Source organism: Microcebus murinus, chromosome 2 (genome assembly GCF_040939455.1).
Source record: "Microcebus murinus isolate Inina chromosome 2, M.murinus_Inina_mat1.0, whole genome shotgun sequence".
NCBI classification, from domain to species: Eukaryota; Metazoa; Chordata; class Mammalia; order Primates; family Cheirogaleidae; genus Microcebus; species Microcebus murinus.
Window position 1 is genome coordinate 114843739 of NC_134105.1, and position 25720 is coordinate 114869458.

Here is a 25720-nt window from a genome sequence, read left to right on the forward strand (position 1 = left end):
CAACTAAAAATATATATAGAAAAAATTAGCCGGGCATGGTGGTGCATGCCTATAGTCCCAGCTACTTGGGAGGCTGAGGCAGGAGGATTGCTTGAGCCCAGGAGTTTGAGGTTGCTGTGAGCTAGGCTGATGCCATGGCACTCACTCTAGCCTGGCCAACAAAGTGAGACTCTGTCTCAAAAAACAAACAAACAAAAAACCAAAAAAACAAAAACAACAACAACAACAAAAAAAACAGCACTTTTTTTTTTTTTTTGAGTCACACAAAAAATAAGAGACTTTCGCTCTCAGGAAGATAGAGTTGACATGTTTTCCCCTATTCCTCCTTCTAAGTACAACTGAAGCCCCGGGACATTATATGTAAAACAACACAAGATGACATGGAAGGTGGAGAGAAGCCAAATTATAATGGTGAGGGACCTCGGGACCCAAGGAGCAACATGGCGGTGAGTTCTATGGCAGGGTTTGAATCTGGAACTCAGAAACACCAAAAGGTACAAACAAAAACGCTTCAGTAAAAAGGTAGCTGTAAGTGTCTCTAGCCTTCATTCATCCTCTGTTTTCCAACTTGCATCCTTACCCCATTCTCTGATCCCCACCCTTCTTCCTGCATTAAAATTATTTTCTTACTAATAAATTAAGAATTTCTTAATGAATTTCTTAATAAATTCCAACTGGCCTCCATCATGCCGTCATATCAAATTTCATCCCCCTGGTATGTTTCTGTAGCGTGGGAAACTTACCACTCTCTTCGACCTAGTAATTTTACCTCCCGGAAACAAGAGAAATTTTTTCTAGATAACATCTAAGCTCCCCTTCGGTTCTGACTCTGGGCCTTAAAATTTCTCAGTGTTCTTTCACGTGTATTATGGGTGCATGTTCTTTAGATCAGTCCAGTGAGTCCTGGGTAATACTGAGTTCTCTTATGATCTGGCAGACCAGAGCCAGTATTTCTTGCTTCCTGCAAACCCTCTGACCCTGCAGGAAGTGTTAGCTTAGGTAGGAGAGTGAGACGTCAGCAGAGGAGGTAGGGAAGGGAAGGGGCAGTGGAAACAAACAGGACACTTAGTAAGAAAACACACTGCAAGATAAGGGGAGCTGTCAGTGTCACCAATGTTAGCATAAGAAAAGTGAGACAGGGGCAGAGAAAATGCAAAAGCAAGCAACTTAAACTAATGGGATGCTGAGTAAGAGAACACACTGTAACAATAACAAGATAAGGGGAACCACAACTGTCACAAGAAACTCACAGGCCAGGTTATACCTTACATTTTGCCCCCGCCCTCCACATGGGCTTGGGACATCCACCACACACCCCCACCTAGCCACGCACTCCGCCCAACAGCAGGAAGGAGACGACGTCCTCATTGGTCAAGAAAAAAAGGAGAAGAAACAATGTCAGGAAGGAGGAGAGGCCAGACAAAAGGAAAAGGTATATGACACAGAGGCCCCAGGGCCACTGTCTACTGGGACGCGTGCCTGCTCCTGTCCCTTCCTGAGTGTACTAGCACCTGCTGATTATGACACAGGAACCCCACCCAGGGCCACAATCTGCTCAGACGCCTGCCTGCTCTTAACCCCTTTCACTTTAATAAGCTTTGCTGCTTGCTGCTTAAAAATCGTCTCTTGCTTTGGTTCTTCCATTGCAAGAAGACAAGAACCCCGAGTCCACTGTTGGGAACAGCAGCAGCCTGTGGAAGGGCCCATTCCCGCATAAGGACTTTTTAACACGGAACAGAGTGAGCAAGAACCGGCACTGCAGGACTCACTGAACAGGTTATTCCAGGTCACCTTTGTCTTCTCCTCAGACTCCATTTGTTGGAAAATGAAAACATTGTGGTGGTCGAGGTTTTTTAGCAATTCTTCACAGTAATATGGAATCCCACAGCTTCCCTCCACCAGGTACCTGAGGTGAAACAAGGCAACCTGTTCATATCGAAGATCCATCTTTTAGGAAGGAAAAATATTTGAGTCTTCTCAATCACTTGGAAATAACTTCTCATTCTTCATTTGTTTCCATTTGTTTTCTATTTTGGGAGACGGCTTTTTCTTTTTATTTAACTTTTTAAATTACATAAAACATAACCTTCCAAAGCCAAAACTATATAATAAGGTAACTTCCTCAGTCTTGCTCACCCTATAGGTAATCATTTTGATTAGCTTTTGGTTTACCTTTCCAATATTTCTTTTAAAAAATATAGACAAATGCACCCATACACATTTACTTCACCCCTTTTAAAGTAAAAGACAGCAGGTTATGCACACTGCATACTGGACTGCTCCTTGTTTTTCACTCAACAATATATCCTGGTGATCTTCCAGATCATCAGATCTTTCTTATTTCTTTTTTTTTTTTTTTTTTTTTTTTTTTTTTGAGACAGAGTCTCACTTTGTTGCCCAGGCTAGAGTGAGTGCCGTGGCGTCAGCCTAGCTCACAGCAACCTCAAACTCCTGGGCTCGAGTGATCCTTCTGCCTCAGCCTCCCGAGTAGCTGGGACTACAGGCATGCGCCACCATGCCCGGCTAATTTTTTATATATATATCAGTTGGCCAATTAATTTCTTTCTATTTATAGTAGAGACGGGATCTCGCTCTTGCTCAGGCTGGTTTTGAACTCCTGACCTTGAGCAATCCGCCCGCCTCGGCCTCCCAAGAGCTAGGATTACAGGCGTGAGCCACAGCGCCCGGCCTTCTTATTTCTTTTTATTGTGTGGACACATCCTAGTTTATTCAATCTATCTCCTTAGGGGTTGACCTTTGGTTGTTTCTATCTTTTATTAATACAAACAATGTCTCAATAAAAACCTTGTCCACATGTCACTTCATATTTTTGTCAATATATCTTTAGTATAGATTTCTTAGAATTGGGATTCCTAGATCAAAAGGTTAATGCAGGCTCACGCTTGTAATCCTAGCACTCTGGGAGGCCGAGGCGGGCGGATTGCTCAAGGTCAGGAGTTCAAAACCAGCCTGAGTGAGACCCTGTCTCTACTATAAAAATAGAAAGAAATTAATTGGCCAACTAATATATATATATGTATATATAATTAACCGGGCATGGTGGTGCATGCTTGCAGTCCCAGCTACTTGGGAGGCTGAAGCAGAAGGATTGCTTGAGCCCAGGAGTTTGAGGTTGCTATGAGCTAGGCTGATGCCACAGCACTCTAGCCCGGGCAACAGAGTGAGACTCTGTCTCCAAAAAAAAAGAATCTGATGAAGTCTGGATCTGGGGAATGAATGTAGACGTCAAGACCTCGGGTTAGAAACAGGTTACTTAGCTGGGCGTGGTGGCTTACGCCTGTAATCCTAGCACTCTGGGAGGCCGAGGCGGGTGGATGGCTCAAGGTCAGCAGTTCAAAACCAGCCTGAGGAAGAGTGAGACCCCGTCTCTACTATAAATAGAAAGAAATTAACTGGCCAACTAAAAATATATATAGAAAAATTAGCCGGGCATGGTGGCACATGCCTGTAGTCCCAGCTACTCAGGAGGCTGAGGCAGGAGGATCGCTTGAGCCCAGCAGTTTGAGGTTGCTGTGAGCTAGGCTGATGCCACGGCACTGTAGCCCGGGCAACAGAGTGAGACTCTGTCTCACAAAAAAAAACAAAAGAAAAAGAAACAGGTTACTTACAAGTCCAGTTCTTTGGGGATGCTGCTCACGTTGAGGTCTAGACAGACCTTGTTGTGGATGTCCTTCGGCTGTATGGCACCGAGGGTGACATAGGTTGTATTCCTGTTCTTCAGTATGGCATGGGCTGCTGCACAGGGGATGCTGAGGAAGGGAGCCAGAGACATAATGATGAAGATAGGGACTTGCCGAATCAGCTTCTCCATAAAGGCCCAGGAGGTCAAATCCACAAACTGGGCCTCGTCAATGATGAAAATAATCCTTTCCTCTTTCACTGTCTGGACAAGATAGAGAAACAGAAAGAAAAATGCTGTAGGAGTTCAGCTTTTTATCTGTGTATATGGGTATGCATTGAGTTTTGTGGTTTGCTGATGAAAAGAAAGAACCAGCTAAGTTACATCTTTTTCTTTTCGATAACTTTGTATTGATTTACGTCCCATTAACTTGAGATTTGTGGCAATTTGGACATAGGTGGCTGGAATGGACTCTTACTTGGTCAAATTTTTGTGTAAAAGTAATGCAAATTTGTAGGATACATGGAGTTGTAGAGGTAACCACAAAAGTCAAGTAAAAGTTCCCATTACATAAAAATAACTGATACGTTAACTACAAGTCACTTCAATCTACTGACCATTGAAGGTCTCCTGGGGATGTCTACTTGACATTTGCTCAACTCACATATATTAAACTCATGCTCACTGAGCACCCGCTGGACTGGGTGCTAAAGGAAACTGACCTAGTCCTTGCCATGCTGGCAGTTTACACTAGTCTAGCTCGAATTGTGGTATATGTTACACCCAAAAGCAGATCATTTTCTCATATAAAGACTACCCTTCCCTAACTAGTCTGAATTATTTATTTACTCATGAAGCATTTATTGTGCATCTATTACGGTCAGGCACTGTTCTAGGTGCTGGAGATACAGTCTTAGTTTTTTTTTTTTTTGAGACAGAGTCTCACTGTGTTGCCCAGGCTAGAGTGCCGTGGCATCAGCCTAGCTCACAGCAACCTCAAACTCCTGGGCTCAGGCGATCCTCTTGCCTTAGCCTCCCGAGTAGCTGGGACTATAGGCATGCACCACCGTGCCCGGCTAATTTTTTCTCTATATTTTTTTTTAGTTTGCCAAATAGTTTCTTTCTATTTTTAGTAGAGACGGGGTCTCGCTCTTCCTCAGGCTGGTTTCAAACTCCTGACCTTGAGCAATCCCCTGCCTCGGCCTTCCAGAGTGCTAGGATTACAGGCGTGAGCCACCGCGCCTGGCCGAGATACAGTTTTAAACAAAATATGGAGCTTGCGTTTTAGAGTCAGCTGCTTGCATTGCAGCCCCTACCTTCCCATTGTGTGACATATTTCAACAGAAGAAACCGTCTCCCCAGCTTCCACTGCAGTGAGGAACAGAAGATGAAGGGATTCCAGAGATGGTCCAAGGTAGAAGTAGTAGGACTTGGCAACTGAGTAGATGTGAGGGATATGGGTGAAGGAGGCGGCAGGGATAACTTTAAATGATGCATAATTTGCCATTAACTAAATCAAGGGTCAGGATGAGGATAGAGAAAAAAGGGCATTGTAGCAGGAAAAAAATGACTCTGATGTTAGACACTGAACTCTGTGCCAGTTACAACATCCCCGTGGCATATATAGAAAGTTCTTGGGAAAATGGTTCTGGTACATATAAGAGAGGTAGGGGCCAAAATACAAATTTGGGGATCATCAACATATAGTAGAAAATTGGAATCACGAGATTTCTCAGAGAGAGCGAGAACACTTGTTGAGTGTTTCCTATGAAAGAGGCACTGTTCTAAGTTTTTATATATCATCTAGGCATCTAAACCTTACACCCATGTGAGCCAGGTACTGCTATTTCCCCCAATTTGATAGATGATACAACAGAAGCGTAGGTTAAGTCACTTGCTCAAGGTTGCTCAGGTACAAGTGATAGGCCTAGGGGTTCGAGTCTCAGTAGACTGGCTACAGAGCCTGCACACCTAACTGCTTTGGTATGTTTCGTACAGAGGAGGAACAAAAAGCACTGGGAGAAGCCAGACTTAAGGGACTCCTTTCAAGGATACCTAAACTCTGAACAGACTCTTAGCTCGAGGTTTGGAAAGATGGAGGAGAATTAAGCCCTTTAGAACAAAGCTTTCACAAACTTTAAAACCTCTTGCCAATAGAGTCTGAATCCCTCCGGCCGCCTGGCTTTGTAGTCATTTGCCCAGTTTTCCTCCCCCCATTGCTTGACCCACAGACGTTCTTACTTGCTCCAAGATCTTCATAAACAATGCTTCCAATTGCTTTTGCTTTCTCGAGTTGTTCATTCTGGAAACCTCTCGTGAAATAGGGAACTGCACAAAGAATTATGAGAATACTGAGTATGGGAAAATAGCAAAGGGAACTCCTAGCTGTGGTAACTTTGGGCAAAATACTTAACTGTTCTTTGCCTTAAAATCTTCAAGTGTTAGATCCATACTGTCCCTTCCTGCTCTAATAGTCTATGTCATTGAATCTAATAGATACAGGAAAGAACAGGGCACACTCTGTCTTTGCATTGACAGGCACTTGTGAGAGCAGAGTGACTTTGTGCCCCAGACCATCTAGTATAGTATTGCTATGATGGAAAAGGTGACCAAAAATATGAATTTTCTTGAGTACGGTATTTCTAGATACCTTCAATACACCTCAAGAATGTGGATACACATTCAAGGAAGATTGGGAGCCACTTACTAACCACCTGGATGCTCTAGATGAGAGTAAAAAAAAAGGATAATAAAGGTCAAAGAGATGCTAAGTCATAAAACATGAAGGAAGAGTTACTGTGCCTGCCAATGACTATTTCTTGCAGAAGTCTAACGCTAGCTAGTTACCTGGACATGAAAGATGTCATTAAGAAGACAGTAAAACTTTTCATCCAACAGTGTCTTGACTTTATTTTGGAGGTTGGCCTGCCGTTCTTTATAATGTTTACAAGTATCCAGATCTAGTACATTGGCCATGAGGGACTGGATGGTATAAAAAGTTTCATAGAAGCTGATCTTAGTCAGTGCAATGGCAATAGTCCTGTTTATGAGAAAAATCAAGAAACAAAAGAGAGTTTTAAAAAATGTATTTTTCAAAAATAAGAAAGGTTGGCCGGGCGCTGTGGCTCACGCCTGTAATCCTAGCTCTTGGGAGGCCGAGGCGGGCGGATTGCTCAAGGTCAGGAGTTCAAAACCAGCCTGAGCAAGAGCGAGACCCCGTCTCTACTATAAATAGAAAGAAATTAATTGGCCAACTGATATATATATATAAAAAATTAGCCGGGCATGGTGGCGCATGCCTGTAGTCCCAGCTACCTGGGAGGCTGAGGCAGAAGGATCACTCGAGCCTGGGAGTTTGAGGTTGCTGTGAGCTAGGCTGACGCCATGGCACTCACTCTAGCCTGGGCAACAAAGTGAGACTCTGTCTCAAAAAAAAAAAAAAAAAAAAAAAAAAAAGAAAGGTTGAAGGAAAGCTCTGACTCCTCATATTTAGCTGCAATGATGGAGATTAGCCAAGCTATCTGAAAGCTGTTCGTTATTCCTGCTTCTGATAACACAGCCTCATTCTATTATGATCCTAAACCCTGAATAATTTAGCCTACTATGCCCTCCTTTCTAGTCCTACCATCACTGCCCTGGTTCAGGTCCTCATACTCTCACCGACACTACCACAATAGCATGCCACTATTCAATTTTTTTCCTTTTATTTCCTCATATTATGGGGGTGCGGATATTGTTAGGGTTTCATATATTGCCCCTGCCCCCCTCCCCCACCCTGCCTATGCCAGAGCTTCAAGCGCGTCCAGCCTCCAGGTGGTGCGCACCACACCCACCGTGTAATAAGTACATACCCTTCCCCTCCACCCCCCTTCCACCTGCCCATCTCCCGATAACAGGGTTTTTTTTAGACATTTTGGTTACAATGTATATCTTTGCCTCTCCCTAAAAAGGGTTAGAGGTAATCCCTTCCCCCCGACAATGCTCGCCACATCCCTAAGATGTGGGTCTCCCCCCCTCCCCAAATCCCTGGTGAACACTACCATTTTTTGAGCACCATAGTTTTAGTCAGTGAGTACCAATTTGATGAGCATGCCACCATTCTGAGGGGCATGGCCCTCGGAATGTATCACTGTCACAGAAACCTGAAGGATATAGTTAAATGCAAGTCTTCTTGTGTTGCTCTCCTATTTAAAATTTTTCAGTGGTTCTCGGCGCAAACCCAGACTCCTTTATGTGCCAGACAAGACTTTTGTCTATGGCCGTACCACACTGCGCCTCATCTCGTCTGATCTCGGAAGCTAAGCAGGGTCGGGCCTGGTCAGTACTTGGATGGGAGACATACAAGACTTTTCAAAGCCTCATTCTGTCATTCCTTGCCACTCTCTGCCTAGCAACCTGCCCTCTAGCAACAAGAAGCTGGTGAGAGCTCCCTGCACACCCTGAGCTGTCTCCTCAGCTCAGAATCAGCTCAGAATACTATCACTTCTCACAGCTCCTCCTTCGCTATTCATCTGTAAATCTCAGCTCAGACCCAGCCTCCAAGAAACCTTCCTCAGTGCCCCAAGGCTGTGTGACACTCCCGCCCCTCTTCTGAGCTTCCACAGACCTCCATTGCACGCCTCTGCCACTGCCCTCACCACATTCTATCTCTACTGTTAACTCGGGGTCTCCTCTTCTGTGAGCGTTCCTTGAGGGCAAGGATCAGACATTATTAGTATTCAGGGCTTTAGTGCTTATTATGGGCTGATTTGTGTCCCCCCTAAAATGTGACCTTACTTGGGGATAGGGTCGTTGCAGATGTAATTAGTTAAGATGAGATCATACTACAGTAGGGTGGGCCCCTCATCCAATAGGACTGATGTCTTTATTTTATTTTTTTAGTTTTTTTAATAATATATATATTAATTTTACTTTTCAGCTTAACATTCCATACATGGGGGTTATGGACTGATGTCTTTATAAAAAGGGGAAACTTGGACAGGGACAGCAGGGAGAGTGCTATGTGACGATGAAGGCAGAGATCAGAGCAGAGCTTCTACAGGCCAAGGAACGCCAGAGATTCCAGCCAACCGCCACAAGCTTCATCTTTATTTGCAGCTGCTCCCCATTGCTTGCATCTTCGCCTGAGCTCCCCCCACCCCAGGTCCATGGAAAAATTGTCTCCCATGAAACCAGTCCCTTGTGTCCGAAAGTCTGGGGTCCACGGGTTTAAGTCACCCCATTTTTGTGGTACTTTGCTGCAGCAGCCCCGGCTAACCAACATAGCACTTAACAATTCCTGGAACATACTAGGAATTCAATAAGTGATTGAATAAATGAATAAATTAATCTCTTCTGGTCGTTGTGAATTATGCCCTCGGCAATGTTAAGCACATTTCTAAAACCGGCCCTTTTCAACCCTGACATTAAAGAGACATAGAAATACAGCTAAAAATAATGTAAGGTTAACAAGCATTTTTCCCCCTTGTAGCCTTTAAGGTAGATGGTGAAGCGATAGGAGGCATCATCATCCTGTGGTCATCACCACTGTTGGTAAAGACTGTACTATCCGCTTCCATGAGGGAGACAGGTGGATTGTCCCAAAGAGAGCCCTCAGGACATTCCTTATGTGAAAATAGATAAATGACAAAATTCCAGAGACCTGTTATTCTCTATCCCCAATCTCAGGGCTAACTGGTTTGAACTAGTGATTCCCCCTGGCAGGTAGCTGGATAAACGTACGTGTTTGCTCTGTAGACTAAATCTAGCCTTGATTTCAGCATCTCAACCTGTCTGCATATTGGGATTACTTCAGAAGCATTAAAGTACCTAAGCCCTCCCTGGCATTAAATCAGGATTTCCATGGGCCAGCCCCCAGTTTCTCTTTTTCTTGGTTCAGTATGTTTATCATTAATTATCTATTTAGGCCAGGCACAGTGGCTCACACCTGTAATCCCAGCACTTTCAGAGGCCAAGGTGGGAGGATCACTTGAGGCCAGGAGTTCAAGACAGCCTGGGCAATGTAGCAAGACCCCCATCTTTACAAAAAATTAAGAAAAATTAGCTGGGTGTGGTGGTATGCACCTGTAGTCCCAGCTACTTGGGAGGCTAAGGCTGGAGGATTGCTTTAGCCCAGGCGTTCCAAGCTGCAGTGAACTATGATAAAGCCACTGCACTCCAGCATGGGCAACAGAGCAAGACCCTGTCTCTTAAAAAAAATTATCTATTTAGCACAAGAGTCATGGCACCCAGCAATTATAGATTGTGTATTGTTTACATAAGGTAAGTTATATAGAGGAGAGGAACATTAAAATAAATAAATCTCTTAAGGATGTCAGGCTTCTCTGAGTTCACAAGGGAATGATAATACCAAGACACTCACCTGTGGTTCTCACCTTGGGCCAGGTACTTAATTTCCATAAGTATCTGGCTTTTTCCATATCCTGATAATCCTTCGTACATTAGGACTCTGCTGCAGTTACACATCAAAAATTCCTCCATAGTACACTTGAAGTATTGGATTTCCTTTTCACGTCCTGTTGTTTTAATTTTTTTAAAAAAAGATTAAACTCAATCAATATAAAATATTCTAGAGATATAAAAAGACACACAGTGACACCCTTTTAACAATATCCTTGGAATATCCACAGTATTGTTCGTGGACTTTCTTGAAGTGATGTGTTCTCTTAAAATTTTAAAAAATTGTCTTCTAGAGCTTTCCAGTTAACAATGTGGTTTTATATTTTGATTTGATTACCACAAGCTGTGAGGGAAAGTATTCTTACAATGATCACTATAATGTCCATTCAATTATAATATAGAAAAGTGACATTTGCTTAGCTTGCTCAACCAGGAATTAAACCAAGGCTATCAAACCCAAAGTTTATTTTTATTTATTTATTTTTTTAATACAACACACTAGAAGTAATATGTAAACTGCAACAGTAGGGAATACATTTATTAAAGTTAGAATTTATATACTGAACAATTATGGATACAATATTTTTATTTCTTATTCTGTGATGAAGGAAACTTGCCCTCAATAAATGAAAATTGTGCTTATCTCAGGGCTAGTGGAAACATTAACAATAATAAGAAAATTCAGTTTGCCTTCAAAAATTGTTTAGATTATTTCTACCATAAGAGCAAACTAAATTTGTAGTAAAAATAAATCGCACTTTTTTTCTGATTATAAAACCAACATATGTTTGCAGCAGAAAATATGGAAAACTTGGAAAAGAAAAAACAAAATAAAAATCATCTTAGGTTACAACCCCATCACTGTTATTTTTCTTGTGTGCGTGTGTGTGTGTGTGTGTGTGTGTGTTTTACTTTTTTTTTTTTTTTTGAGACAGAGTGTCACTCTGTTGCCCAGGCTAGAGTGCCGTGGCATCAGCCTAGCTCACAGCAACCTCAAACTCCTGAGCTCAAACAATCCTTTTGCCTCAGCCTCCCAAGTAGCTGGGACTACAGGCATGTGTCACCATGCCCGGCTAATTTTTTCTATATATTTTTAGTTGGCCAATTAATTTCTTTCTATTTTTAGTAGAAAAATCTTGCTCAGGCTGGTTTCGAACTCCTGACCTTGAGCCATCCACCCGCCTGGGCCTCCCAGAGAGCTAGGATTACAGGCGTGAGCCACCGCGCCTGGCCTCTGAATGTTTTCTTGAACAAAGAAAATCAAGCCCCGCTACCTACCCAGCAAGGGGTAACCCTCATTTCTCTTGAAGATGAGGTATGCCATACCAAACACGCTGAAGAGAAGAAAAAAAGAACAGATGTTAGATTCAAAGCAGAGAAACACTGAGAGCAAGAGTACTAGTTCTTAGTGCCCAGAAAGCCTCCTTTCTAATCTCTAACAAGAGTCTGTCCCCTGACTCAAGGGTTGTAAATGCCAAGAGAAGGAGAAAGGAGAAGTTCTTGCTTGGTCATAGAGAACCCAAACAACTTACAAAACAGCTATTTCCATAGCACCTGGCACATTGCTCAATGGATGCTAGTTGAGTCTGCACTGGTATAACCAGACACCTAATATATGATCCAATAGACTTGTGTGTGGTGCAGAGACTCACATCTGGGAAGTTTCCACCAATTGCTGAAACAATACTAACTTACCCTTGTCGAGCACATGCTGTGTGTCTGGCACAGTTCCAACTGCTTTCCATGTATCATTTCCTTTTGACAAAAACATTATTAAGAAGTACTACTATTATGTTCACTTTACAAATGAGGAAATTGAGGTACAGAGAGTTTAACTTGCCCAAGATCCTATAGCTATTGTTGCCACAGGATATAGACAGTCTCTAAACCTAGGCCAGGGGTTCATATGCTTGCCCACCACATAAGACTATCTTTCTCTCTCTTTCTCTCTCTCTCTCTTTCTATCTCTCTCTCTCTCTTTTTGAGACAGAGTCTCATTCTTTTGCCCAGGCTGGAGTGCAGTGGCATGAGCTCATTGCAGCCTTGAACTCCTGGCTCAAGCAATTCTCTTGCCTCATGCTCCCCAGTTGCTAGGACTATAGACTCCAGCTACCATGCCCAGCTAATTTTCTATCTTTTGTATAGATGGGTTCTTGCTATGTTGCCCAGGCTGGTCTTGAACTCCTGGCCTCAAGCCATTCTCCCACCTCAGCCTCCCAAAGTGCTGGGATTACAGGCATGAGCCACTGCACCCAGCCAATACTATCTCTTGATGGAGCCTTTTAGTCAGAATGAATTATTTCCCTCTCTGTACTTCCACGCTACTTTATTATACCTCCCTTATAGCACATATCAAAGTCTCCCATGTAACATAGAGCTAATTCTGTATATGTTCGTCTTCCTCATTAGACTGTGGATTTTCAGGGCAGGAATCAGGCCCTGTTCATACCTGTATGTATATTACTACACTCCACATCTGCAGAGATGGTATAGGAAAATAGTGAAGAGTACAGGCTTTGGGGTCAGATAGCCCTGGGTGTGGTAGACTGACTGCATGATGGCCCCACTTCCTCACCCCTACCTGTATCTGTGCCCCTTTCGATGTAACTTGGCAGTGCCCTCCTACTCTGGGCTCAGCCTTGTGAATGTGTTGGTCAATGGAATATTAGCAAACATAAGACCTAGGAAGAGGCTTAGAAAATGCTTGTGCATTGGGCCTTGCGCCTCTGATATTGCCATGACAACAAGGGTGATGGAGGACGGGACACATAGAGCCAAATTGCCCCACTTACGTCAGCCGGACGGCCCCAGCTATCTCAGCCATCCTGGATCAGCCGACAACCTGCTGACCCCCAGGCATGTGAATAAAACAAAGCGAGCTCACTAAATTCCAGCCAGGGTCAATTGAGCCCCGCAGATTTGTGACATAAATAAATGTTTATTGTGCATGCCACTGAGGCTTTGTGGTTGCCTGTGATGCCACATTACTGTGACAGTTGAATTTTGGCTCCATTGCTTACTAGAGCTATGGCCAAGCACAGACAAGTCGCTCAACATCTCTAAGCCTCAGCTTTCACATTTATAAAATGGAGATAATAGTTTCTACCTCATAGGGTTGATGTCAAGACTAAAATGTGTATTTTGAGGTAAAGTGCCTAACATCTAACAAACACTAAAAATTATTATTTATTCACACATTTATTCAGACAACACTTCATGGATGGCCCGTGTATGCCAAGCACAGCGCTAAGCCTTAAGAATACAAGTGTGAATGATAAAGACACTTTGAACTAACTGCAGCCCCAAATTTGTGTTATGTGATCCTTGAAGACCGAGATTCTAGCTGCCATTATAATTAATTAATTAATTTATTTAGAGACAGAGTCTCACTCTGTTGCCCAGGCTAGAGTGAGTGCCGTGGCGTCAGCCTAGCTCACAGCAACCTCAAACTCCTGGGCTCAAGCAATCCTGGTGCCTCAGCCTCCTGAGTAGCTGGGACTACAGGCATGCACCACCATGCCCGGCTAATTTTTTCTATATATATTAGTTGGCCAAGTAATTTCTTTCTATTTATAGTAGAGACGGGGGTCTTGCTCTTGCTCAGGCTGGTTTCGAACTCCTGACCTCGAGCGATCCGCCAGCCTCGGCTTCCCAGAGTGCTGGGATTACAGGCGTGAGCCACTGTGCCCGGCCCGTAGCTGCCATTATAAAGAGTAATGACTTTCTGCTTTCCGAGCTATTCATTTATTCGTCATTATTGAGGACTTACTGTATATCAAGCAAGCACTGGGGATATAAGATGAACAAGAAATAGTTGGTATTTTCAAAGAGCTCACAGTGTAACAAGTGAAAAGTGTACCCAGTCAATAAATGTCATGTGGAGTGACGAGTGTCTAACAGAGGCAGGTGCTGGACGGGCACACAGAGGACAAAAGAGCGGCACTGTCTAGTTGGGATGGGTTAGTTTCACGGACACCCTCATTGAGGAATAGATCCTTGAGCTGGGTTTCAAAAATTAACCATGGAGCCGGGCGCGGTGGCTCACACCTGTAATCCTAGCTCTCTGGGAGGCCGAGGCGGGCGGATTGCTCAAGGTCAGGAGTTCGAAACCAGCCTGAGCAAGAGCGAGACCTCGTCTCTACTATAAATAGAAAGAAATTAATTGGCCAACTAATATATATAGAAAAAATTAGCCGGGCATGGTGGCGCATGCCTGTAGTCCCAGCTACTCGGGAGGCTGAGGCAGGAGGATCGCTTGAGCCCAGGAGTTTGAGGTTGCTGTGAGCTAGGCTGACGCCACGGCACTCACTCTAGCCTGGGCAACAAGCGAGACTCTGTCTCAAAAAAAAAAAAAAAAAAATTAACCATGGTTTTCCCAGTGGCCCAGGGGTGGAGTGGGTACTGCTGAGGACAAGCTACTAACACAACCCAGAAGAGGGGGCCCAGGAGGAGATGAGGTTGGAAAGGCATGTGGTTACCAGGTGTGTCACAGCAAGGAATTCGAACATTATCATGAAAATAACTGGAAGCCGCAGAAAGGTTTTAAGCTTCAAAGCAAGACTCACACATCTAAGCTGGGCTTTGGGGGAATACGGTTCACTAAAGACCTAGAGGAGGAATAATATCGTACACTTTTTTTTTAACCCTAATAATGTCTGAGCACTCAGTTGGCATAATCAGTAAGTATTTAATGATGATGATTGGGTCTATCTGGCTACAAATAGATACTCAAATGGAAGGGTTCTCTGTTCTGTTTGCGCAACCTTTGACGAATCACCCTCAGATTCTCAGGCCTGATGGGAGAATGGGATCTTCCACCATGCTGTGATATCAGAAGGATGGAGGGAACGTGAAGGATTTTGGAGTCTGGGCCTCAGTCTGGGGAAAGAATAGATTTCAAGTTCATGAATTGGCTTCAAACTTCAAATGGGCGACTGATTGCTTTGCTATCCTGACTCCCCTCTTTTTTATAGAATGTACTGCAAAATCAATGCCCCACACTCACACTTTCTCTTTAAGGCCCAAACACTGATAGAATGGTCCAGAATCTCCAACACCTTTCATAACTTTCTTTGGAAGCTCTTTAAAAAAGTAGGCTGGTAGGTTGCTGCCATTGTAGGTGACAGAGTCACAGGTCACAATTCCTGGGTAGGACATCATCATCCTGGCAGCTATGTTGACTTTTTGACCAATGACTGCAACAGATAGGAGAAAGTCAAAGATCAGGGGAAAAACAGCCATTGAACTGCGTGTGATCTGAGGCGTGCTGTCCCCAAATGGCATTTTACCCTTTACCTCCTCTATCTCTCATCAGTGACACACAAGTCTAGCCTTTAACTACCCATATTCAGCCAATGGCTCTTAAAAAAAATAAGCAGAGAGTTAACTCAGCCATTAGCAAAGTTTCTGCCTCACTTGGGAGGCCAAGAAGATAATCTGCTCAGATAAGGTAGAGCTATAATGTGAACGGGCACAAGTTTGGGCCTACATGAGGCACAAAATTGCGTCTTTGTGCTCCTGTGAATGAACCTTCATTTGGTAATTTATTGAGAGTTAGTAAACAGGGCTGGAAAGAGTGCGCATGGAGGATTGATTCAGGGGATATTTGAACATCTGACTCTGAAGCCAGACTGTCCAGGTTTCAATCACAGCTCTACCTCTAACTACCATATGCAAATTGCTAGGCAAGTTACTTTTAACTCTTCCTGCCTCAGTTTCCTAATCTATAAAATGGGGTGATAATTGTACCTATCTCAGAGGGTAGTGCCTGGCTGCTTGTAAACCCTCAGTATTACCACAAATTAGGTATTGGATGTTTCATTTTGACATAAACTTGAATACTTCCAATCAAGATATTCTTTTTTTAGCTGTTTATTATGGAGACATTTGATTGTGCAATAAAGCACAGTATCATGAATCTCCATACATGCGTCACCCAACCCAGCAGCCGTTACCCATGGCCAGTCCTGCCCCATCTACTCCCCCACCTACTCCCCACCCTGTGTTATTTATTTATTTATTTATTTATTTATTTATTTATTTATTTATTTTTGAGATAGAATCTCACTTTGTTGCCCAGGCTAGAGTGAGTGCCATGGCATCAGCCTAGCTCACAGCAACCTCAGACTCCTGGCCTCAAGCAATCCTCTTGCCTCAGCCTCCCAAGTAGCTGGGACTACAGGCATGCGCCACCATGCCCAGCTAATTTTTTGTATATATATATATTAGTTGGCCGATAAACTTCTTTCTATTTATAGTAGGGACAGCGGCTCGCTCTTGCTCAGGCTGGTCTCGAACTCCTGACCTCGAGCAATCCGCCCGCCTAGGCCTCCCAGAGTGCTAGGATGACAGGCGTGAGCCACCACGCCTGGCCTCCCCACCCTCTGTTATTTTGAAGAAAATCTCAGACATTGTATCATTTCAGACATAACCTATTTCAGTATTTTAGATGTATCCAGGATTTTAGATGTATTATTGCTGAACATCTCAAAAGGAATGAAGAGAGAAATAATGGTAAGGGTCGTGAAATCTGGAGATAACATCTACTTATTACTACTCTCTTTTGAGAGTATCATTATTTTTCAGTAATGCCAATATTCATAATTTTTTCAGAAGCGGGCCTAACCTGTTCCAGGAATTAAGAGGAGGAACTGTTTAACCTTAGCCAGAGTTACTATAAAAGCCCCTCACTCCATGAGCGTGCGGCCTGCCCCTGGTCCCCTCCCCCATGACTGTGCAAACGTGCTCACGCACAGCCCCAGAGACGCACGTACGTTTGCAAAGCCCTGAACTGTCAGTGGGTAAAGCTGCACCGCTTCCTTCCATCTGGGTGACTACAGACTTTCTGGGGCCCACGTCTCCCTCATTTGGGGGCTTCCTCCCACAAGGCCCAGGGGCAAGGCACCGTGTTTGCTGAAAGACAAGCAGAGACGAGCTGGCTCCGCACACCTGTGTACTCGTGTCTCACGGTGTGTCCCACGATCCCACAGAAGACAATGCCGCTGGCGACGCCGATGGACACGGTGCTGGGGAGGAGAGCCATGGGGAAAGAGAGAAAGGTAATGCGCACAGAGAAAGTGAGCAGGGGAGAGGGGAGAAGGGGGAAGGAGGGCAGGGGTGGGGAGGGGTGGGAAGGGATTTCCTATAAAGAATTCTTTCTCCATTGGAATTCCTTTACTGCAAGTGTGCATGGGCTGGAGATGGGAAGAGGGACAGCCTGGGACACAAACCAAGTTCCTACTCCTCCTCCTTTTCTGTTCCCTGAGTGCCCGCCCCCATCCCTTCTCCCTCAAAAGCGTCAGGGGACACCAGGTGGGACGGGGTCAGCACTCACTGGATTTTCTGGACCTGAGAGCAGAAGTCAAATATATCCACGGCGCTTTCCAGAGCATGAGTGACCTCATCCGGCGCCTTCTCGCCCGGGAAACCAAAGACACAGAGGAAGGAGCAGCCCTGTGACACGGGGGGACAGTCAACAGACACCGCTGGGGGAGGGCGAGCCTTAAACTGGGCCAGTCCGGAGCCCCGAAGGAAGGACAGGACGGCTGGGCAGCAGTTGTTTTCGCTTTCTGAATTAGATTTCCTCATGACTTTTCTCACACCCATGTTATTTCTGGTGAACTGTGTATAACTTCCAGCGCATCATCGGCAGTAGGGCTTGAGCCCTAGAGAAGGGCTTGCTTTTGCTGCAGAGATGAGCTGCGCTGAGCTATTTCTGCACACGCTCCTGCCTACTCTCTCCTGGGCCCGAGGTCTTGTGTTGCGAAGTGCTAAATTTAAGTCTGTGAGGTAGCAGCGCAGAGCAGTGGAAAAGGCACCTGCTCTGGGGTCAGAAAATCTGTGTTCTCAGGCTACCTCCCAACTGTGGAAACTTGGATTAAGTCAGTTATACTCTATGAACTTCAGTTTATCAACCTGAAAATGGATATAACATAGACCTCCTATAGAGGCGGCTTTGGCTTCTAAAAGAAAGAATTAATGTTGTATATATTAAAGAAGCTCTGTAAACCATAAAGTATTTCCAGTTACTGTTATTATTCTTAGGGATAAAGACTTAAGCTGAGAGTAGGTTTTCTTGGTATAAAGCTTAACTGTTCCAACCAGGGGTCGGGAACCTGTGGCCCCTGGGGGCTACATGTGGCCTTCTAGATCCTTGAGTGCATTCTTGGTATTGGTCACTTAAAAAAATCACCTCGGTCAGATGCTATTGTCTGTAAGAAAAAGGCATAGTGAATAAAGGGTGATGGGTTAAAAAATTTGAGTTTTGACATGTTACATCCTGATGGAATGTGAAAGAACACTAAAATACCTCAGTTTCTTCAACCCTCTTCAAAAGAATTTGATCAAGAGTCAGATCCTGAAAGAGGCTAGGCTATGTCTTGACACGAGAAGAAAAGCCACGATTCTGGGTATGCATAAAGACAGCAACCCCTTTGGGGGCACCAAGGGGTCCGCTTTGCCTGGAAATTTACATAGTGGCTTGGCAAAGTGAGCCTTGGACTCACGCTGGCAACGAGAATAGCAGCTCTCATTTATTGAGTGTTTGGCTGTGAGAGAGACATTGCAGCAAGTGTTGCACTCGTATTGCATCACTTAAAACTCTCCAAAGTCATTTGAGGCCAATACTGTCCCCCCCCCCTTCAAACAGGAATAATTCAAGGCTCCGAGAAGTTCAATGACTTGCTGAGGTCACACAGCTAGGAATTGTGGGCACTGGGGTCTGCAAAACACTAAGACACTGTTTCCTTAGATTCTATGGTCTTTTCTTATCCTCGTGAATGAATATTGGAAGAAGCTACTGGAAGGCACCAGGCTGGAAGTAATTAATCCCTCCCTCAGCATTCTCACAGCACAGTTAGTTTTCCTCGTATGGAATGTGGGCTTCCTGTCTACCTGCGAAGCAATGCATGAGTTACTCATCTTTGCTGCCCAGCCCTAGCGCTTGGCCTTCTACAAAATGCTCCATAAATGCTTACTGAATGAATGAGCGAGTGGGCATGGATCAGTAGTTAGGTGCTCTGCTCTTAAGATACAGAAAACACCTGAGATGGAGAACCAATTCTCGCGAATACTCCCGTGGTCATTTATTTACCACGCCATTTTTCTGTGAATTGATTAAGAACGGAATGAAAACCCATGGGAGCTGGAGGAGCGCCCAGTCCCTGCCAAGGATGAAACTGAAAGGGGCCCCGGAGGGGTTGACGTGGCAGGTGGCGATTACTGGAAACAAACTTCTGGATGTGAAGGTTACTAGACTCCTGACCTAAACTCCGGGGGAAATACATCTCACCTGCTGGGCTGGAGGCCATGGGCACCGCGACAGGCAGGCCAGCGTGGGGAGCTCCCGCTGGGAAGGCAGATCTGAACCCCAGCCCACCACTTACTAGCTGGATAATCATGAGCAAAACTTACTCTCACTTTGTCTTGGCATCCTTATCTATCAAATGAGGATAATAACAAACAAGAGCGCCTACCGCTTAGAGTAGCCGTGAGGATGAAATAAGTCCAAGTGTATAAAGTGTTGAGGACGGTGCCTGGCACACAGAGGGTGCCATGTCCACCATGTGAGCTACCATAATTATAAATAAAGACTGACATTTAGGTTAAATTTCCTAGTATCTGTTCCCTCCGTCTCACCAATGTGCTTGGCCATGAATGCTACCCTCAAACTACTGGCAGGTTCCCACCCCTACTTCACACTCACCTTGTCAAACATGAAGACTTTGTTGATTTGGCCTCGGAAGGCCTTCAGGACGGAAGTGACATGCAAGCAGGCATCCTGGATGGCCGAAGCTATGACTTCTGCTTTGTTTTGGTCTTTAAACACCAGGTTCACAAACATGATCGTTACTGGGCGAAGTTCAGACAAGTAGCCCAGAAGCTGTTTGTCATCAATCTGCAAAGCGGAGAGCAGGTTTTCATAGCATGTGTCCTCAGCAGTGGACCCTTCCTCCCGATACCACCTCACACCCAAAATCATCAGTGGGAAGAAAGGAGCCTTTTGAGATGCTCTGGGAAAACTGAAGTTATCAAAATGTGTGAGGAACCACACATTCTGGCAGAGCCAGCCCGCCAGAACTGAGCAGATGCGAATGGAAGGCGCTCACTACCAAAATCTCTTCCAATGGGGACCAACACACTTGCTAGTTTTTGTCCACTCCATTACCCCAACTGCTAGTTCTCTCATGCCAATATGAGCCACTACAGTAAGAGAAAGACCTAAGGTTCCTTTTGGCTGTTCTATATTTACAGTTTAGGGACAAGGATAGCATGCTATGTAATTTAACCTTGTATTTTCATAGCTGGTTACCTTCTGGAATATTTTCACATTCCATCCTACTCTATCTTCAAATGAAATAAAATCAGCATTATTATCCTTATGTTTATTTATTTATTTTTTGTGTGAGACAGAAGCTTGCTTTGTTGCCCAGGCTAGAGTGAGTGCCATGGCGTCAGCCTAGCTCACAGCAACCTCAAACTCCTGGGCTCAAGCAATCCTTCTGCCTCAGCCTCCCGAGTAGCTGGGACTACAGGCATGCGCCACCATGCCCGGCTAATTTTTTCTATATATATTAGTTGGCCAATTAACTTCTTTCTATTTATAGTAGAGATAGGGGTCTCACTCTTGCTCAGGCTGGTTTTGAACTCCTGACCTCAAGCTATCTGCCCGCCTCGGCCTCCCAGAGTGCTAGGATTACAGGCGTGAGCCACCACCCCGGGCCATCCCCATTTTACTGATTAGATAACTGAGGCACGGACATACAAAACAACTTTCCCAAGGTCACATGAGGAGACTAGCAAACTAGAACCCAAATCTCCAGACTCCTGGTCCAGCATTTCAGCCACCACATATGCCTGCCTCTCCAGGGTGGTGTATTTCATTTAGCTCCCCTCTTCCCTCCAACCCTACCTACAGTAGGCACAGGGGAAGGAGAGGAGAGTGTTCCCAAATTATCCCTGCCGATCAGCATTGCTGAAGCTTGTTAAATTAAGTGCACAGCAAACCAGTGGGGGGAAATCTTTGCACTTTCTATACCAAACAGCACAGAAGTGCCAGATTCTCTTTGACAATGTGAAACACACCTTCTAGATGAAAGAGGGAACTGGTATAGGGAATAAGCAGCCATGTTTCCTAATTGCCCAGGATGGTCCTGGATTCATGGAATTTTACTCTTTTCATAAAAGGTGATTTAATAATTTCTAACTAACCCATGTAATAATTTTATTTGATTTTTCAAATACATTTATTCAGACATAATTTAAAAATTAAAATTATTATGTCAGACCATGTGTTCTGAGTTTTAGCTTGGAAAGGAGGACTATAGTATCTTTAAGTACCTCTATTCTTTAGGGGCAGGGGCAGGCCTTGGTAAAACAGTGACAAGTCTTTTGCCTCCTTTCAGCCCCTTAGCTACACCTCTTTCCCAGATGTTTATTACTGCTACCCACAACTTTCCCAGCACCTCACAGAGTCCATTTATATCCCATTACTATAGATCTTGCTCTCAGCTGGTTGCAACTGAAAAAGCATAATGTGTTATATTTATTGGGGGGTAGGGAGAGGAGGGGGGAGGTTGACTTTTTGAGCTTCAAAAACCTTGAAGAGTCGAAGAGCTGCAGGCACTACAGGTAATGTTTTGATACTGGGTTGAAGGTGAGAGGGTGTGTCTTGATACCTCTTCAACCCGCACTCTGAAGGAAGTTTTCCAGTAGTCAGGCTTACAAAGATTTGCTCCAGGGCACAACTGTACTTTGACGGGTTTACGCATTAAAACAGGCAAGTATTAGGATAGCGTACAGTCTATATAAAAATCGTAGGATTCAGACAGACCAGGGTTCAAATCTTAGCTATATACATTTTACTTTACAACTTCAGGAAAGTTTCTCATAACCTTCTGGGTCTCAGTTTTTTTCATATATAAAATGAGGTTGAAAATATCTACCGGGGACTGTGAAGAATAAATACGTGAATAGCAGAGTGACCGGCATATGGTGAGTGCTCACAGACAGTTATAATTCAAAGGAATTAATAATTCGAGAGAACCCAGGTGTAAGAGAATAAAATAAGAAACTTTGAGGGGGGCAGGTAGAGGTAGCTCAGAGCATTCTAATTACCTGTACTGTTAAATCTCAAAACTTAAGATTTAATGCAAGTGACTTAGAAAAATAGTGTACCAGTGTTCATCCAGTTGATATCTTTCTGCTATGTGTGTTCTTATATGCTTGCAACAGCTCCTGTCTGCCCAGTTATTTAGGGCAACACAGTCCTACTTTATGCCTGTTTCACAGGTACATTATGAATAATGCTCCTTTTCACTCTTAAGAGTATCCCAATTTGAACAATAAATTTTGCAGTCACCTACACATAGAGAATACCTTCTTATTTATTTAAAGGGAACATTTTACTAGCTGCTGAGTTTTAAAAATCTCTCCAGCTGTCCAAGATCCCTGACACCACAAAAGCCGATAAACTCAATTATAAAAATACCTGCTTCCAAATGCTTTCCATCACATACTTTTGTAGGGACAATTCCATTTCGGGGTCAGACTTCAGCATGCACGCAAGCCTCAGGAGGTCTAGGAGGGCAGAAGAAGGGGACAGGCTCAGAAAGGGAGGCTGGGCGCTGCAGTGCTAGAGAGAGGAACCTCCCAGTCCCTTGGGCTGCGGTCCTGTCCTTGCAGTTCAGTCGGGAGGCTCTGGGAAACCTACTGGCCATAAAGAGCTAAGGGAAATCCAAAGAGGTGGCAGGTCCCCCAAAATTCAATTGCATGTAGCTCAAAATTCTGTTCTATTTGTCATCATGCTTTGGGACTTGAAGAGATTTTCACCTCTGGATTTGATCTAAAACTATTGGCACAGGAGATGGGAATGGACAAGTGAAGGGTGACGATAGAGGAGAACGGGGACAGAAGGAAGGGGATGATAGATTGGAAAGAGCAGCAGGAGTTAAGTTCAGGAGCCTGGCTTCTGATCTCAGGCTTGACACCAACTCACCGTGTGACCGTGGACAAGTCACTTCAGGGCCCTACTGTCTCCTATTTCCTCACCTAGGGCAAACACCAGGTGGGCTTCATTATCTCTATGGTCCCCTTTACTATCAATATAATGGTCGGTAGTTCTGTGCTCTAGAATAGCCTGATAAGATATGGTAGGAAGATATGGTAGGAAGGAGAGGCTGGATGTGGTGGCTCACGCCTGTAATCCTAGCACTCTGGGAGGCTGAGGCGGGTGGATCGCTCGAGGTCAGGAGTTCGAAACCAGCCTGAGCAAGAGGGAGACCCCAGTCTCTGCTAAAAATAGAAAGAAATTAATTGGCCAACTAAAAATACATAGAAAAAATTAGCTGGGCATGGTGGCGCATGCCTGTAGTCCCAGCTACTCAGGAGGCTGAGGCAGTAGGATCGCTTAAGCCCAGGAGTTTGAGGTTGCTGTGAGCTAGGCTGACGCCACGGCACTCTAGCCAGGGCAACGGAGTGAGACTCTGTCTCAGCGAAAAAATATAAAAAGGGAGAGAGAAATGAGAGGTGTTCAGCAGGGAATAGAATGATAATGTGAACAAAATGAGATGAAAAATAAAAGTAGAATCTGAAAGAGACATAAATTAAGAAACAAATTTAATTTTGAAAATGTTTACTGATTGCTTAATATATTTAGTACACCATGCTAGCACGGTATGAGGAAAAAGAGTAAGTAGGGAACGTGGCCTTTTTCCCCGAGGCACTTACTGTCTCACTGGACATTCAAATATAATATGTAAGGAAAAGCTAAATAGAAAAATGAAAGTAGCCAGACCAAACAAGCTAGTAGGTTATAGCAACTTAGCAAGACTCAGAGGAAACAGTGATCAATATAAACTGGTTTAATCAGCAAAGGCTGAAGTAAATTCTTACTTAAAAGAAAAATAAGAATTTAACCGGATCTTGACTGACTTATGTCATTTTACTAGAAGGATCGAGGAGGGCGTGCCTGGCAGAGCAAACCACATAGGGTAAAGCCTAGAATGAGCAGTGTGTTGAAGGACTGTGAAGACTAGCCTGGCTGGAGTCCAGTGCGAGTACTGAAGGTTAGGAGGAAATGACATTGAACAGACAGAGGAAAGGAGCTCAGGAAGAAGGGAGTAGTTGTAAAGGCCTGGACCCTGAGGGCACGGTGATTGTGGAGAGGTATGTGTCTGACATATAACAAAGAATTCAGCCGGTCTTTGTTCCGGGTTCCAGGGAGTTAAACTCTAAGTCCTTGGACTTCCCAGAGGAATAGGAGAGTCTTTCCTTATTCATGGTGGGCCCTCCAGAGCCCCCCGAGTTCACAGCTAATGAGCTGACTCAGGACAGGGGCTGGCCAGAAAGACCAACCATGTGACTAGAAGGTTGGGACTTTGAGCCAAGAGGGGAGAGAGGGCTGGAGACTGAGTTCAGTCATGCGTCCAAGACCAGATCCGGGCTGCACTGGCAAAGACATGCGGGCCTCTGGGGCGGGGAGAGTAAAGGTCAGTGGGCCGGGATGAGTCGGCCTAGCGCCCCTTGCATGGCATTGGGGAGTTGACCTCGAGTGCGCACGATCCCCCTAACCAAAGGTGTAAACCTCCCCTTTTGAGTAAATGCAGTAGCTCTTCGGCCCGGAGGAGCCTGAGTCTAGGGTCAGGCGCCTCCGGGAGAGTCAGTCGGGGCGCTGTACCCTGCGACTCTGCTTCCTCCAGACGACAGAGGGGTCGCACGTGGGAGGGGCTTCCCTAATTTGTCCCGAGTCTGCCCAAGTGCACAGATTTTAATCCCTGCCTTCTCAAAAAAAAAAAAAAAAAAAGAAGAAATCATGTGTCCAATTATCCAACTAATCATGTCTATGTAATGAAACCCCAATAAAAACTCTGGACCCCCCGCGAAGTTCCGGCGAGCTTCCCTGACTGGTGATAATACATCCATGTGCTAGGAGGGTGACGCTTCCTGAGGATGCCGGAACATTTTGTGTTTGGGACCCTCACAGAGCCCACTCTATGTGTCTCTTTATTTGGCTGGTCCTGATTTGTATCCTCTCTAATAAAACCACAGCCCTCGGTGTAGCACTTTGCTGAGTTCTGTGAGTCGTTTTAGTAAATTATTGAGCCTCGGGGCACTGAGGAGATCCCCAAACTTGTAGCCTGTTGGTCGGAGGTTCAGGCCGCCTGGGGGTTCCAGAGCTTGCAGCTGGTATCGGAAGTGAGGGAGTTCGTAGAGGACTCAACCTGTGGCATCCTGCACTGACTCCGGGTAGTTGGCATCCGAATTGCATTGCAGTATCGCAGAACCGAAAATAAGGCCCGAAGAAACCCTGTACAGAGGCAGCATTAAGCTCGAGGAGATGAGATGGGGCAAAGCTCAAGGAGGGTCACTGGGCTTTCCCCTTCGTCTCACCTGGAGCTTGTGGGGCTCTTGGTCTTTCCTGACCAATATCCCTGCAGCACCCCACTCCCCACCCCACGCCATGACCAATACAGCTTCGTCAAAGTATGATTACTATTTGTGACATTCAAGACATTCCCGACCTGTACGTAAGTGAAGAGGAAAAATGCATCAAAGATGTTTCTGAGATTTCTAGTTTGGATGAAGGAGCAGTTTTTAGAGAAGGACAAATGGCTTAACATTTAGATATGTTCATGTTGGGTGCTTATTTGACATCCTTGGAGATGGCCCATAGATAATATTTTT

At 44.7% G+C, this 25720-nt stretch overlaps 1 protein-coding gene across 1 annotated transcript in view; it reads right to left on the reverse strand.

Annotated features, from left to right (window-relative positions):
• Positions 1 to 25720, reverse strand: part of ADCY10 (adenylate cyclase 10) — an 82513-nt gene that overhangs the window by 36513 nt on the left and 20280 nt on the right. Inside the window, exons 8-18 of the mRNA XM_076000365.1 lie at positions 22527 to 22615; positions 19743 to 19934; positions 17373 to 17491; positions 16988 to 17064; positions 15045 to 15234; positions 11318 to 11373; positions 10002 to 10155; positions 6488 to 6680; positions 5882 to 5968; positions 3630 to 3904; positions 1770 to 1906 (exon numbers count right to left, since the gene is read on the reverse strand). Coding sequence (XP_075856480.1) covers positions 1770 to 1906; positions 3630 to 3904; positions 5882 to 5968; positions 6488 to 6680; positions 10002 to 10155; positions 11318 to 11373; positions 15045 to 15234; positions 16988 to 17064; positions 17373 to 17491; positions 19743 to 19934; positions 22527 to 22615 — 1569 coding nt within the window. The remainder of the gene's footprint in view (positions 1 to 1769; positions 1907 to 3629; positions 3905 to 5881; positions 5969 to 6487; positions 6681 to 10001; positions 10156 to 11317; positions 11374 to 15044; positions 15235 to 16987; positions 17065 to 17372; positions 17492 to 19742; positions 19935 to 22526; positions 22616 to 25720) is intronic.